This window comes from Halictus rubicundus, chromosome 7 (assembly GCF_050948215.1).
Source record: "Halictus rubicundus isolate RS-2024b chromosome 7, iyHalRubi1_principal, whole genome shotgun sequence".
Taxonomy (NCBI): Eukaryota; Metazoa; Arthropoda; class Insecta; order Hymenoptera; family Halictidae; genus Halictus; species Halictus rubicundus.
The window spans coordinates 10,747,688-10,760,364 of record NC_135155.1 but is presented as its reverse complement, the minus strand read 5'-3'; the positions used below and the strand labels follow the sequence as shown (position 1 = coordinate 10,760,364).

The 12,677-nt window shown below is 33.7% G+C and overlaps 2 protein-coding genes across 5 annotated transcripts; both read left to right on the top strand.

The window, feature by feature from the left end:
• The first annotated feature begins 285 nt into the window (after positions 1-285).
• LOC143355865 (chymotrypsin-1-like) lies at positions 286-3,239 on the top strand. Its single transcript, XM_076791033.1, has 4 exons — positions 286-418; positions 2,387-2,694; positions 2,762-3,010; positions 3,096-3,239. Exons 1-4 carry the CDS (start codon positions 286-288, stop codon positions 3,237-3,239), a joined length of 834 nt encoding a protein of 277 aa, XP_076647148.1.
• Positions 3,240-4,845: 1,606 nt separating this feature from the next.
• Stma (Protein EFR3 homolog stmA) lies at positions 4,846-12,332 on the top strand. Of its 4 annotated transcripts, none has more exons than XM_076790121.1 (16): positions 4,846-5,139; positions 7,267-7,343; positions 7,881-7,996; positions 8,228-8,390; positions 8,545-8,697; positions 8,790-8,896; positions 8,976-9,119; positions 9,231-9,309; positions 9,390-9,525; positions 9,616-9,887; positions 9,968-10,140; positions 10,240-10,600; positions 10,849-11,048; positions 11,142-11,241; positions 11,316-11,471; positions 11,988-12,332. In XM_076790121.1, the coding sequence occupies exons 1-16, from the start codon at positions 5,058-5,060 to the stop codon at positions 12,138-12,140; spliced, it is 2,472 nt and encodes an 823-aa protein (XP_076646236.1). In that variant the 5' UTR covers positions 4,846-5,057; the 3' UTR covers positions 12,141-12,332. The 4 variants fall into 4 exon arrangements, with proteins under 4 accessions (XP_076646236.1, XP_076646233.1, XP_076646235.1 ...); XM_076790118.1 differs by having other exon boundaries at positions 7,267-7,421; XM_076790120.1 differs by lacking the exon at positions 4,846-5,139 and adding an exon at positions 6,780-7,123 and having other exon boundaries at positions 7,267-7,421.
• The last annotated feature ends 345 nt before the right edge of the window (positions 12,333-12,677 follow it).

The window sequence follows — 12,677 nt, the reverse complement described above, 5'->3', positions numbered from 1 at the left end:
TGGGAGTGTAAGATAAGATACGACGGTCACGCGAAGCTCGCATATGTTACGTCTCATTTTAGTGTCCAAGCAATTTTGTTGATAAAATCGACGTGACTATGAAAATAGCCTGTATTTATGAAGACGTGTGAATGATCAAATTATTAATCACAATACAAAAAATATATCTAGTACTTTATTAAAATTTAATACTTCATAAAATACTTTATCAAAATAACAAGAATAGCTCTCATATGAAAATTGATTATTTTAATATAAACTCGTCAATTTATACAAGCGGCTCTAATGGTTCGATCACTTACCGCCGCCCTCAGTCGAGACAAAATTGTCCCCACCATAGAACCACACTGTCCCCCACCTGCATGCGCCGTCACCATGAAGAAAGGATGCACTTCGCCTGCCGCGAGTTGCCACGAAGGTATCTACACTCAATTCTTTTTTTTTTTACACGGAAGATGCGTTTCTCAAAAAATCGTGCAAGAAATACGTTTCCTATAGTAAAATGCGAGATACGTTTCAAGCTATTAAAAAACCGTGTAAGAAAATGTATATGTAAATGCATTTAAATATTTGACGGAGATCGTAATTGAGAACAATTTCTTTAAAGCGAGCGATGCAACGCGGTTTTTTTCTTCGACCGTGTTATTTCAAAATTGCGTAAAAAAAGAGTTAGGTGTATGTGTTTATACACTGTACGGCATGGACGAAACGAACCGACACCGGCACGACAAAACATTGAATTATGCGTTTTAAATGTGTTATCGCGTTAAATGTTTTAAGCGTTTCATCTAACGCTTTTGACCACGGAAAAGCCCCATCTTTGCATTATTGAGAAATGGTTTGCGGACTCCCGGCCCTTGCAACTCAATAAACATGGCGGGGGTTCTGAACGTTCTTGGATCGTTGCCGTCCTGAGAAAACAGTGACGGTGGACACGCAGAAAAATATCCTGCCAAAAAATTGTCCTTGGAACGGCGAGAAACTAACAGTAATGATCTGTCGTAAACCTCTCCATACAGAACAGCCCCGGGGTCGATACATAAACAAATCGTTAGGTCTGCCTATCCCCACCTCACCCGCACCCGTGGGCCCAATGTTTTGACGTCGAACGTCACACGCTACATAGTATGTGTGACCGCTGTAGCCAATATTTCGAATACAGCCGAAAATGCGTGTGAAACGAGGCCAACCTCATCCACTCTGACCCATCTGACGCATCAATACAATGTCACCATTTCGGACCCATACGAAATAGCGTCTGTCACCCCCTACAATCGTGTAGTAGTGGGCGGTAACAATGTAATATTTTAACCCACTACTATAGCTCACAACTTACGTCGAATATCGTGGAATTAATCACACGGGAATTTCTTGGTGAAAATAGTATCTATTCATATATTTTCAGAGTAGAAGGTGCGATATTATGATTTAGTATGAGAAAGTCCCTTCCAACACGTGTTGACCGTGTGTTTTCGCCGAACGCTGGTCATACAGTAATTAAAACTCGTCGCAGAGAGTCATTTGCATTATTAAGAAATGGTTTGCAGACTCCCAAATTTCAATGACGCGAAAGCTTCTGGCATTGAAGAAATGAAACGTAAAATTTATACCGTGATAGGTAAATGTTATTGAACATCAACTTGTTAAATAAATAAAGATAATCCCATCGTTATCAATATGTCAATATATCACAACTGTTCCTCAAATCCCAAAACGGTATATAAACCTCTATTTGACACAGGTAAAAGGATTCGAGTGATCGCATCATAGTGGACCATGTACTCGACTTTCAGGAAACTTTTTCTACTCGCGCTTGTAGCACTTGGTAAGTTGATAAATTATGTTCTGCACAAAGTCTTGCAATTCATTGTTTTGAAAATAAAAATTTTCCACATCGAATGTAAGAAAGTGAAGTTAGAAACTTGTTCCTTCTCTTAAGAATTTTGATAAACGGAAAATAATATATATTCTTATAATAATTTGGGCAACTGAACACTACTATAACAGTATTGTTAAATATTTCTGAAATTTTCCCCATTTTTTGTTTCATCTTTTTGTTTTGCCAAAATTGCACAAAATCCGCAGCTTATTCATTTATATTCACTTAATGCACTTTAAAAACGTTTCGCATAATTTTCATAATGCTACGATAAGTACATACAAGTACAGTAGGTGATCAAATACTTAGAGCTGCTTACGTAAATCAACGAGGTTACTTTAAAAGAATCAATTTTTATATGAAAATCTAGTTACATCGAATTCTTGTTATTTCATAAAGTATTAAATTACAGTATTAAATTGGAAACGCACGTTTAACACCACTATAGATAACGTTATGCTTTGATTACCGGTTGCACAATAACACTAATAAGAGCTATTTTTTCAGTAAGGTCCGATGATCCAGAGCAAATAATAGGTGGAAGGGAAGCTGTCCCTGGGCAATTTCCCTACATGGCATCTCTTAGAATACAAAACTTCCACATCTGTGGTGGTGCAATTATTGATGCTTATCATATCCTCACTGCCGCGCACTGTGTCAAAGCAGCCACTAACAATGTAAACATTAACGACGTCACTATTGTTACCGGAACCATCTCGCGTACTCAAGGTGGTAACACGTACCGTGTTGCTGCTTTGTTTGCAGACCCAGGATACCCAGGTCCCAACCCTGACCAGGACGTTGGTATCGTCAAGGTAAGGTTCCTCATACAAACAGACATCGTACAATATCACTTAATTTAATGTAATACAATTTTTGCAGCTTGCCGATCCCATAAACTTCGACGGCGTCCAGCAGCCTATTTCAATGGCCACTGCCAGACCACCTGAAGAACAGTATGCCGTTATCTCCGGATGGGGTGCTGTAGCTCCCCCTCCATCAACGCAAGCTGCTGAGCTACTACAATATCAATATGTCCATATGATCAAGTTTACTGATTGTCATAATATCTACCATGACATCATCTCAGCAATCTGTACAAATAATGGAGAGAACGTCGGTGTATGCTCCGTACGTGTTGAACAGTTAATAACTACAGTCTTTTTCGTTTCGAAAACGATTTTAATAACGTTCGTTCTATGTTTCTTTCGCACAGGGTGACAGTGGCAGTCCACTGGTCTACAACAATCAAGTTGTTGGTGTCACGTCTCGTGGAGTACCTTGCGCCAGAGGATTTCCAGATTTGTACAGCAGCACTGCTGACAACATGGATTTCCTTCGTCAAGCAATATCTTGGTAATTGTAATAAATAATGTCACAGAATTTCAGACCGTCCACTTCCACTATTCTGTAACATCGTGTTCCTCATGTTGAGGAAACTATAAGTTTCTAATGTACAAATGAACATCAATAAAAAATAAGAATACTATTGGCAAGATATTTATTTGCTTTTATTTGCGTTATTCGATTTAATTAGATCCGTCCATTTTTGGGTTCGGAGCGACCCACGAAAGTTCAAGATTATATTATACATATACCACAATATTTAACGCGTTGCGCGTTGACTCGCGTGTTAATAAATAAAGAAGCGTTTCTAGCGTTATAGCGTTTCTATATAATTACGTGGAATTTAGAACAAAGACTAACGCTACGCTGACACTTGATTATAATTGCCACATAATTTCTTATTTCTTCTGGCAAAAATATTTTCCTGTACACTATTTTTATATCTAATGATCTGAACTATTATATAGAATTCTGAATTATGTAGTTAAGAAGTTTTTTTATATAGATTGGTGTAATTATGGTCTAATTAAAGATACAGCAATATAATAGAGTTAATTGTTGTCACCGGTGAATGATGACGTCATCGACACCGATCCAATGTCCTCGCCGTCTTTGGTATGGCTGAACGTGTGGGTCAACCAGATGGGCCCATTCGCTTATGACACCCATCATGGAACCTCTATTGTGTATCATTGACTCACACAACTTTTGAACTTAAAATTTTACCTACATAAAAGTATTAAAAATGGAAACCTTTGCTTGCCTAACATATACAGGGAGGGTCAATAACATTGATTACCTTGAATATTTCCGCTATTCGTATTAATATGAACAAATGACACTTAAAAAACTTGCACGGTATAGAGGGATAAATATTGTAATGCAGATATTTTTTATATGGGTGAAGGCGTTTCAGAAATTGCAAGATCACCTTGATTTCTCGAAATGAAATGACCTGCCTTTTGTATTGTGAATCGATAGAGCATTAAATTCTGCGTAAACATGTATTGGCCTTCATATGTCCTATATCTAATAATGAGATATTATCGAAATAATTTTCCATATGTACTCACTCATGACTTATGACTATAAGTAATTATTATATGTAATACTATAATACTATAATACGCAGCAGCTTTCTGTTGCGGTTTGTTGTGAAATAGTATAAATACGTATCTTGCCATTAAAAAATAATTTATACTCATAGGTATATTGAATATTAACCATTATTTTTAGTAAAGACGTTTGAAATAATGAGACTAAATTGAAACGAATAAAATATTTGAAGACGAAATCCAACTATATTCATTGTTCTTCAAATAAAATACTATTTTCATAAAGTACAAAATACTATTTCACAAATATAAAATTAATTAAAAGAACTAGAATTATTTACTATTTACTATTTGAAATACAATTTTACCCAGCTCTGCCTACACGTTACCCCATTTTGGCATTGATTTACGCGAGCCACGACCATGAAGAGGACAGCTCTTATTCGGAGCGGCGCCACAAGCTCGCCTACCCTGTCTGTCACCCTTTCTCGCTTCGGCAACCCTTCGCACAGGCGCGTACTCGCTTCGTGACGTAGTCAGGGAAAGTACTGTCAAGGGTGCCCTCGTGCGTCGAATGCAGGTTAGTGGGGCACGGACGTCGCGACGCCGAGCGTCGACGTCGCTCTCCTATCGCCAGCCTCGGTCTTCCTAGACGCATCTTCTACTCTCAAACATTCGCGGAAGATGTCCCGTCGATTCCGTTCAAGCAGAACCGTGAAACGTCCGCGTTAGTGTCACTTTAGAACCACCTATGGGACACGTGGAGGGTTGCAGAAATGGCTATGATCAGATGTTGCTTCGAAACGGAAGTGCCGGACGTCTTCGAGTCCGTCATACAGAAGTGCACTGACCCTGGCTGTGAGTAAGATCATATTTTAATCTAAATTTCGTTGATCCTATAAACGTCACGGCTATTCGTACAAATTGGTAATTGTCATTTAGAACTTTCAGTACAAGGATCACGTTGAAACAGTTGTTCGCACACTGTCGATTTTTATGCGAATTTTTATTTTCGTTATTATGTGAAAAACTGAATAAGGGAAAAACTTGTTTAACCAATCAGAAATGTCCTTGTGCTGGGAATAAATAAAAAATGTGTATCTACGTTCTAGGAATTTATTTAAAATATAAGATAAATATAAGACACTTTAATATTTTAAAAATATATGGTGTCTTCTTGACTATTGTATGTACTAAATCGTATATATAATTTGTAACAGATGCACCTGTGCTTAAAAGTTTTGCAGTTTTGTGTTTATTTAACTTATTAACGCTTAAGATTTTACCATTTTTGCAATTTACAATTTTAAAATATAAATCAAGACATAATTGTAAAACGAGCTTTTCATATTCAATTTGATTTAATATTTTGCAGATTGGTGCTTTACAGTAATTGTAAATCTATAACGAACTCGGTCGGTCGATTAATGAATCACGCATATATGCATTAAAAACAAATTTTCTTCTCTCTCAGTGTGAAGTTCAAATTCAAATACATTAAAAACAAGTTCCTTCAATTTAAAATTAAAATCCAAACTGTATGTGGTAATGAATAATAACATCTCTCGCTCCCATATTTTTGTTTTACATTTTCGTGTAACTTCAAATTAAGCAGCCAGAATTTCCAATAACTAAATTACCGAGTTAAAAATAACGGTAAAATATATCTAATGTAGCTGCCACGTGTGATTGTGCGAACAGACAATTATTATTGATTTCCGAAGCCGTGTGTCAACATTCGGAACATCTTGTCTTATGCTACTTTAGCTGACGGACATTCTCGCATTCTCTTTGAGTGCCACGAAGAGACAATACATTTATTCCCACTCACCCTCGAGGAAGGCATTGGAAAACATAAAATGAAATTATTTTGTTAAATGTGTTTAATATTTATAACATATTTTACAACTTCCATACAAACAGCGAATGGCATGTTCATGTTTATATACATTATTTTTATATTATCGTGTTAGCTTTTTACTTTTAATATGGCCAAATCTGTCCTCCTAAAAATACTTATGATGACGTGCATTAATATTTCACAGCAGTAAATAATATCAAATTCTAAATAATTGACAATTAAAAATACATTTTGCAACCGATGGGAAGAACCTGGAATTTTTATTTTAACGATAATAAACATTAAAGCTTGACGGTGATGGGAAAAAGTGAATGGTGGCGCCATCAAATAGCAACATATGGAAACCATACAAACATACATAAAATAGATTATTTTATTCGTTGGAATGTTAGGTTTATGTCTACATTTTGTCTGCGATTTAACAATAACAAAGTAGCAATTTATTTAAAAGTAAATTGTGAATATTAATTGTAATGCAAACTGTTGTCAACTAAGGAAAAAACCCAAAATCTTTTAGAAACTAATGCATATTCACAATACACCAAATTAAGAAGAATGTGAACACAATATATAGCTAAAATTGAAAATTCAAATTTGTAATTTAAATAGTACGCGCCTTTGCTCTACAGTATAATAAAGTCGTTACAACGAATGAATCCATAACGCCATCTATGAATAACTTCCTTATGTTATTCAAATTATTCTTTGATGCTAGATGGTAGATGGTGCCATTGCTCAATTTTCGTACGTATTTTGTTATTTTACAAAATATTTAATTATAGCGCAAAGCCCAATATTAACATTGTGATAATAATAAATGTTTATACGTAAATCCTGAATTTCGGATAGACGAATTAAGGTTATAGTATGTTAGTGCCAATATGCAATTTCAGTTGTTCAAAATTACACTCCATTGATAATATCAGTCGATCGAAGTCTTCTCGTCTGTATTGCAGTGGTTCAATCTTGTCGAAATGTTTGGTAAATATCATAATTCTACTTTAACAATTATGATTCTTTTGCAAAACAATTTTCTTGACTATATGTCGTTGATGTCTGTCGGTCATTTTACACAATTCACAGCGTTCTGTTTTATGTTTATTATATCTTTCAATTGTCATTAGGTTGTTGCTGGTGCTGTTCTGCCCTACGACCACGATATAAAAGACTCGTTGACAATATTTTTCCAGTGAATCCGCAGGTAAAGTTAGTTGTTATTTATGTATTGTACAGATGGTTGCACAATTTTCACACAACTATTTTAAGAGAGATATCAAAAGTTAGTATTTGTTTGTTATATAATTCACCTCATATATATATATAAAGAACTAATGTCAACAGTATTGACAGTTCCACATGAGTTTCAAGAAGTGTACATACTACAATTATTTTGGAATTTTTTAACAAATGGTTTTTTGTTCTAATTGTTACTCACAAAAACAAAAACATGTGTAAGTGATTAAATTATTCCTTTAACATATATACTCATGATAGAATTATTGCCTATACCATATTATTTAATATCATATTTTAATGGCTTATTAAAGGCAAAAACTTAAAGAAGTAAAAATTAAATCATTAAATTATTGAAGTCAATAATTTCTTTTTTAATTTTTTGTATAAATTTTTTATTATTACAATAATGAAACAGAAGGACATGTTCATTATTTATAAATGTTATAGTATGTTAATATTTGTTAGAATAATTTATACAAATATATATTTTTTTTATAAATAGGATGGTTTAGTCAAGATTAACATGGAAAAGTTGACCTTTTATTCATTAAGCAGTCCCGAAAAACTAGATAGAATTGGAGAATATCTATTTCAAAGAGCTTCCAGAGATATATACAGGTATCATATCAATTATACAAATAATACAGAATTATGTAAATTGAGTTTGTATTTGCGAAAAGTGCATATTCATATGATTGATGCGAGTCGTTTACTATACTATGGAGTAGTCATGAAAATAATTGTATGTCTCTCAGTCTTATATGAAATCTCATTTGTATACCACAATGGAAATGTTTTTATTTATATTTAGCAACAAGATTAATATGATTGTGTTTCATGCATTAACAGGAGAAGAAATGGATTTGTTATTATTGCTATGGAAGCCATGGATATTCTTTTACTAGCATGCCATGCCCAAACATTGAATTTATTTGTTGAAAGCTTTTTAAAAATGATACAAAAGTTATTAGAATCAACGGATCCACAGTTACAGATATTAGCAACACAATCTGTAAGTTTCAATGACCATTATTAAATGATGATATGTTTGCTAAAATTAAATGTGTTATTATGAGTTTTATTATTACTATCTTTTGTTAATGCACAAAGTAATTATACTTTTGACATCTTTGAATTCAGTTGAACAAAGTCCTGGCTTCTTCTAGTTTGTCCGATTTGCCAACATCGAGCAAGATACGCCGTCTTATCACACACGTTACGATTTCTTTGTATCAAAGTACTCTGCAATGTGCCACTCCAATCACGATGACTCTGGGATCCGCAAACAAATACAACTTGCTGGCATTCAAGGATTGCAGGCATGATTTTATTAAAAATATTAAATTTGTTACCATACTTCAATGAAAATAGTTGTTTGAAATCCATTGATTGATTAAAAATTAATATGTAGGGCGTCGTGAGGAAGACACTTTCAGATGATTTAGTTGAAAACATTTGGGAACCTGTTCATATGGATAAAATAGTTCCATCGTTATTATATAATATGCAAAATTCAAGGTAAAATATTCAAGGGAATTTGAAATACATTCAATATCATTTTATTTTTGAATTATGATCTATAATTTTGTTCTGACAGATATTCTACTAAAGAAGACGCAACACCAGATAATCCAACAGAAGAACGAACTGATCCACCACAATTTGCAGAAACATGTATGCGAGAACTTGTTGGACGGGCATCCTTTGGTCACATTCGATGTGTCATTAGGCCTGTATTAAGGTGTATAAATGTTGATCTAAAAAATTCGAACTGTCATTTGTGTTTATATTTTTTATAAACATTACAATAATTTATATGTATGTATATATAAAGCATAAAATTTATTTGCAGACACTTGGATAATCATCAATTATGGGTTCCCAATTATTTTGCAATTCATACTTTCAGAATAATTATGTTTTCCATTCAGGTTAGTGGACATTCAAATATTGATTAATCCAAATACAATATGTAATGAATGTATGAAATCATTAATGTGTTTGTTTTTAGTCTCAATATTCTTATACAGTTGTGGAGGCACTAATGTATCATCTTAATGATCATTCGAAGTCGTCCCCGAAAATACGAACCAGTATCGCAGATACTTTATCTAAAATTATTTCCATCGCAGCCGGTGAAAGCGTTGGTAAATTTGAATTAATGGAATAGAACAAAACTCAAATTGTATGTACTTCATTAATTTGAACTATTTCTTTAATACAAAATTCCTTTCAAGGTCCTTCTGTTTTGGAGATAATAAACTCTCTGCTAACTCATCTCCGAATCAGTGTAACAAGGAACCAGTCGTCAAGCAGTGATGAACAGTTGTATCAGGAAGCCCTTATTAACGGTCTAGGAGAGTTTGCAAATCATCTTCCAGATTATCAAAAGATAGAAATTATGATGTTTATTATGAGCAAAGTTCCATACAGTCAACCGGACCGTGCAGTTTCAGTTGGCAAAGGAGACGTATTACTCCAAAGTATTCTTCTAAAGTCTCTTTTAAAAGTAATTATTACATTAGAAACTAATAATAAAATTCACTTTGTAATATGTTTATTTCTAAACACGATTTTACTTATTTCCAGGTTGGCACAAAATATCAAACCATACATTTGAATACGACATTCCCACAAAGCTTTTTGGAACCGTTGTTAAGAATGTCGCTTGCAGCAGATGCTGAAATGCGACTTTTAGTACAAAAGATCCTTCATACTTTAATCGACAGACATTTAAATATTACGAAACTTGCAAAGCCCACGTAAGTTGTTTTCAATGCAGTGGAACAGATTTTGTCTCTGCAATTTCACATTGTCTTGATGATTATAAATAATCAAATTACCACGTGTCTGTTAAACAGAGTAAACATCGGGTCCCTTGACCTTACCATTGAAAAAGCATCCAGACCAGATGTGATCTTCATTCGAAAACACGGCCCTGAAATTTATTTAGCGTTATACGAAGCATTAGAACTGTCAAGTAACACAGTCGAGAACGTGGAATCTATATACACAACATTAGCGTTACTCGCTGTAGAATTAGCTTCGGAAGAAACTGTGTTGGAATTGTTAAGATTAGTATTGAGTCTTCAAGATATAGCTTTAACGAGTGGCCAAATCAGTATTTCGCTCAAATTTAACTTGCACAGTATTGTCATCAGCCTACTGGTATTGATATCTTATGTTTGTAATATTACTTCGCTCATGGATTATACGAACAAAGTGAGTTCCAATTTGTTTAATATATTTAATTCGTTCTCTTATGCCTTGTTTTTTCAAAAGAAGAAACTTGAAATACACCAACAGTCATAGTAGATGTCCATTCTATTCCTATGACTCATATGTTATGTTCCTTTAAATAAGCACAGCTGAACATATGGACAGCTGTTATGACGAACAACATAGCTTGGATATCTTCTTTGAAAAAACAGACTATAATATAATAATCATCGTTATTTGAACATTTTAAGATCGTGGAAACACGGCGAAAAGAAGCGCCACATCTTTTGCCCGATTTGCAGTCCCAATATGATCCCGGTTTATCATCTAGATTAGCACCAGCTTTATTACTTGATCAAACTGTTCTAAGTGAATGTTTGAAAGGAGCAGGCCTCGATAGTGGGAAACTGCAGCAAGGGTCTGGCTACAGTAGTACTTCTTTACAACATCGGTAGTATTCGCATAGTTTTGGTTGTCCCTATTGTTTTCTTATCTCGTCAAAATCTATAATGAAAAATTAATCCTATTAATCAACTATTCTTAGACATTCATGGGTAGACAGTGCTGGACGAAATTCGTTAGCCGATATTAACTCGGGTGGTCCGGAATTGGACAGTGGTGGCTCATCTCCTGGAGTTCAGAAGGCATGTCGATTTTATTTACAATTCTAATATACTCTCAATCTCCCACTAATTTTATCAACATTTTCGTATCGCAGAAGCTACCAGGCGAAGAGTTAACTTTCGAAAGTATGAAGAGGATTCTAACGGAGAATAACAATAATCATGTAATGGAAGAAGAAAAGCGATTACAATTGTCGCATTTCTTTAGAAACGCGCCATTCCAAGATTTGGTGTCGAAAACTCAACCAAAGGTATGGAAACGTATATTTGATTGATATACTGGAATCAGACTTGGGCATTTCGAAAGTGACATTATTTAAAATAGTATTTCAAATAACACGTTACTTTATCTTATAATTACTTCCGTGTCTATGATAATTTTTAAAATAGCATTGCTTGAAATATCATTTCAAATAACATGTTATTTTATTTTATAATTATTTGAGATAATTATGAAATTTTTCTTCAAAATTATATCATGTAAACTAATTATTAAGTTTGAGTCTGTTTTATACTGTCACCCTCTGTTGTATATTATTTTCAAAATTATTTTTTTTTTTTTGTCAAATTTGAAATAGAGAAAAACGAAATAATACATCATTTGAAATTGCTATTGTTTCGGTACCGAAAGTAACAGTACCAAATGTATTATTTCAATCAGTTAAATTTTATTTTCATTTCAAATCAAATTTGCCGAAGTCTGAATGGAACAATGTTTTGTTCATCAAATATATGAATTATTACTAACATATTCCATCATTTCACAGCATGACGTTCTCCAAAGTAAATTATCAGAAATATTTAACACGTTAGCCGTTGATCCTCGTAATACGTCTCAACCAGGCGGACCACCGACAGATACCAAACCGAGTCAAGCGCCAGCTTACGAAATACATTTCCCAGAATTGTTTGTCTATTAAGCCAGCATATGTTCATGAAGTTATAGATAAGCTGTACGCTATAGCAATTATTACATGCCAACAATTATTTATTTATCTTATTTATATATTTACGTGAAAGGAGCATAAAGGTTTTTTTTACACATAAAAGGCATTTTGATAACTTCAATGCGTATACTGAATTATAATGTAAATATATATATTTATTCGTAATTCATAGAAGTATGAATACCTGTTCTTACAATAATTCGTTTCAAAGGTTCAAGTAATCCGTAATAAGCATTATCGCGTTTTTTAAATATAATTTTATGTATACTATAATTTGTATAAATACTACTAAAGAATCGGGAAATGCTAATATTTGTAACTTATGATATTGCGTAATTAGTGACGTGCAATTCGTACTGTGTTTATATTTGCGTGACCTGCGTAAACTAATATTGCTGATTAAGTTTTGCGTTACTGACATTACTGATAAACAGAATACTAACACACCCAAATATTGTTTTATCGACAAAGCTTGCTTTATTGTTGCACCTATCAGTAATGTAAATTGTA

Excerpts from the sequence above, each read along its gene's own strand:
- LOC143355865 (XM_076791033.1), top strand. The coding sequence starts at position 286 with ATGGTTCGATCACTTACCGCCGCCCTCAGTCGAGACAAAATTGTCCCC. Across the intron at positions 419-2,386 it reads TGCCGCGAGTTGCCACGAAG|TAAGGTCCGATGATCCAGAG; the intron begins GTATCTACACTC and ends CTATTTTTTCAG. Across the intron at positions 2,695-2,761 it reads AGGACGTTGGTATCGTCAAG|CTTGCCGATCCCATAAACTT; the intron begins GTAAGGTTCCTC and ends CAATTTTTGCAG.
- Stma (XM_076790118.1), top strand. The coding sequence starts at position 5,058 with ATGGCTATGATCAGATGTTGCTTCGAAACGGAAGTGCCGGACGTCTTC. Across the intron at positions 7,422-7,880 it reads TTTTAAGAGAGATATCAAAA|GATGGTTTAGTCAAGATTAA; the intron begins GTTAGTATTTGT and ends TTTTATAAATAG. Across the intron at positions 10,601-10,848 it reads TCATGGATTATACGAACAAA|ATCGTGGAAACACGGCGAAA; the intron begins GTGAGTTCCAAT and ends GAACATTTTAAG.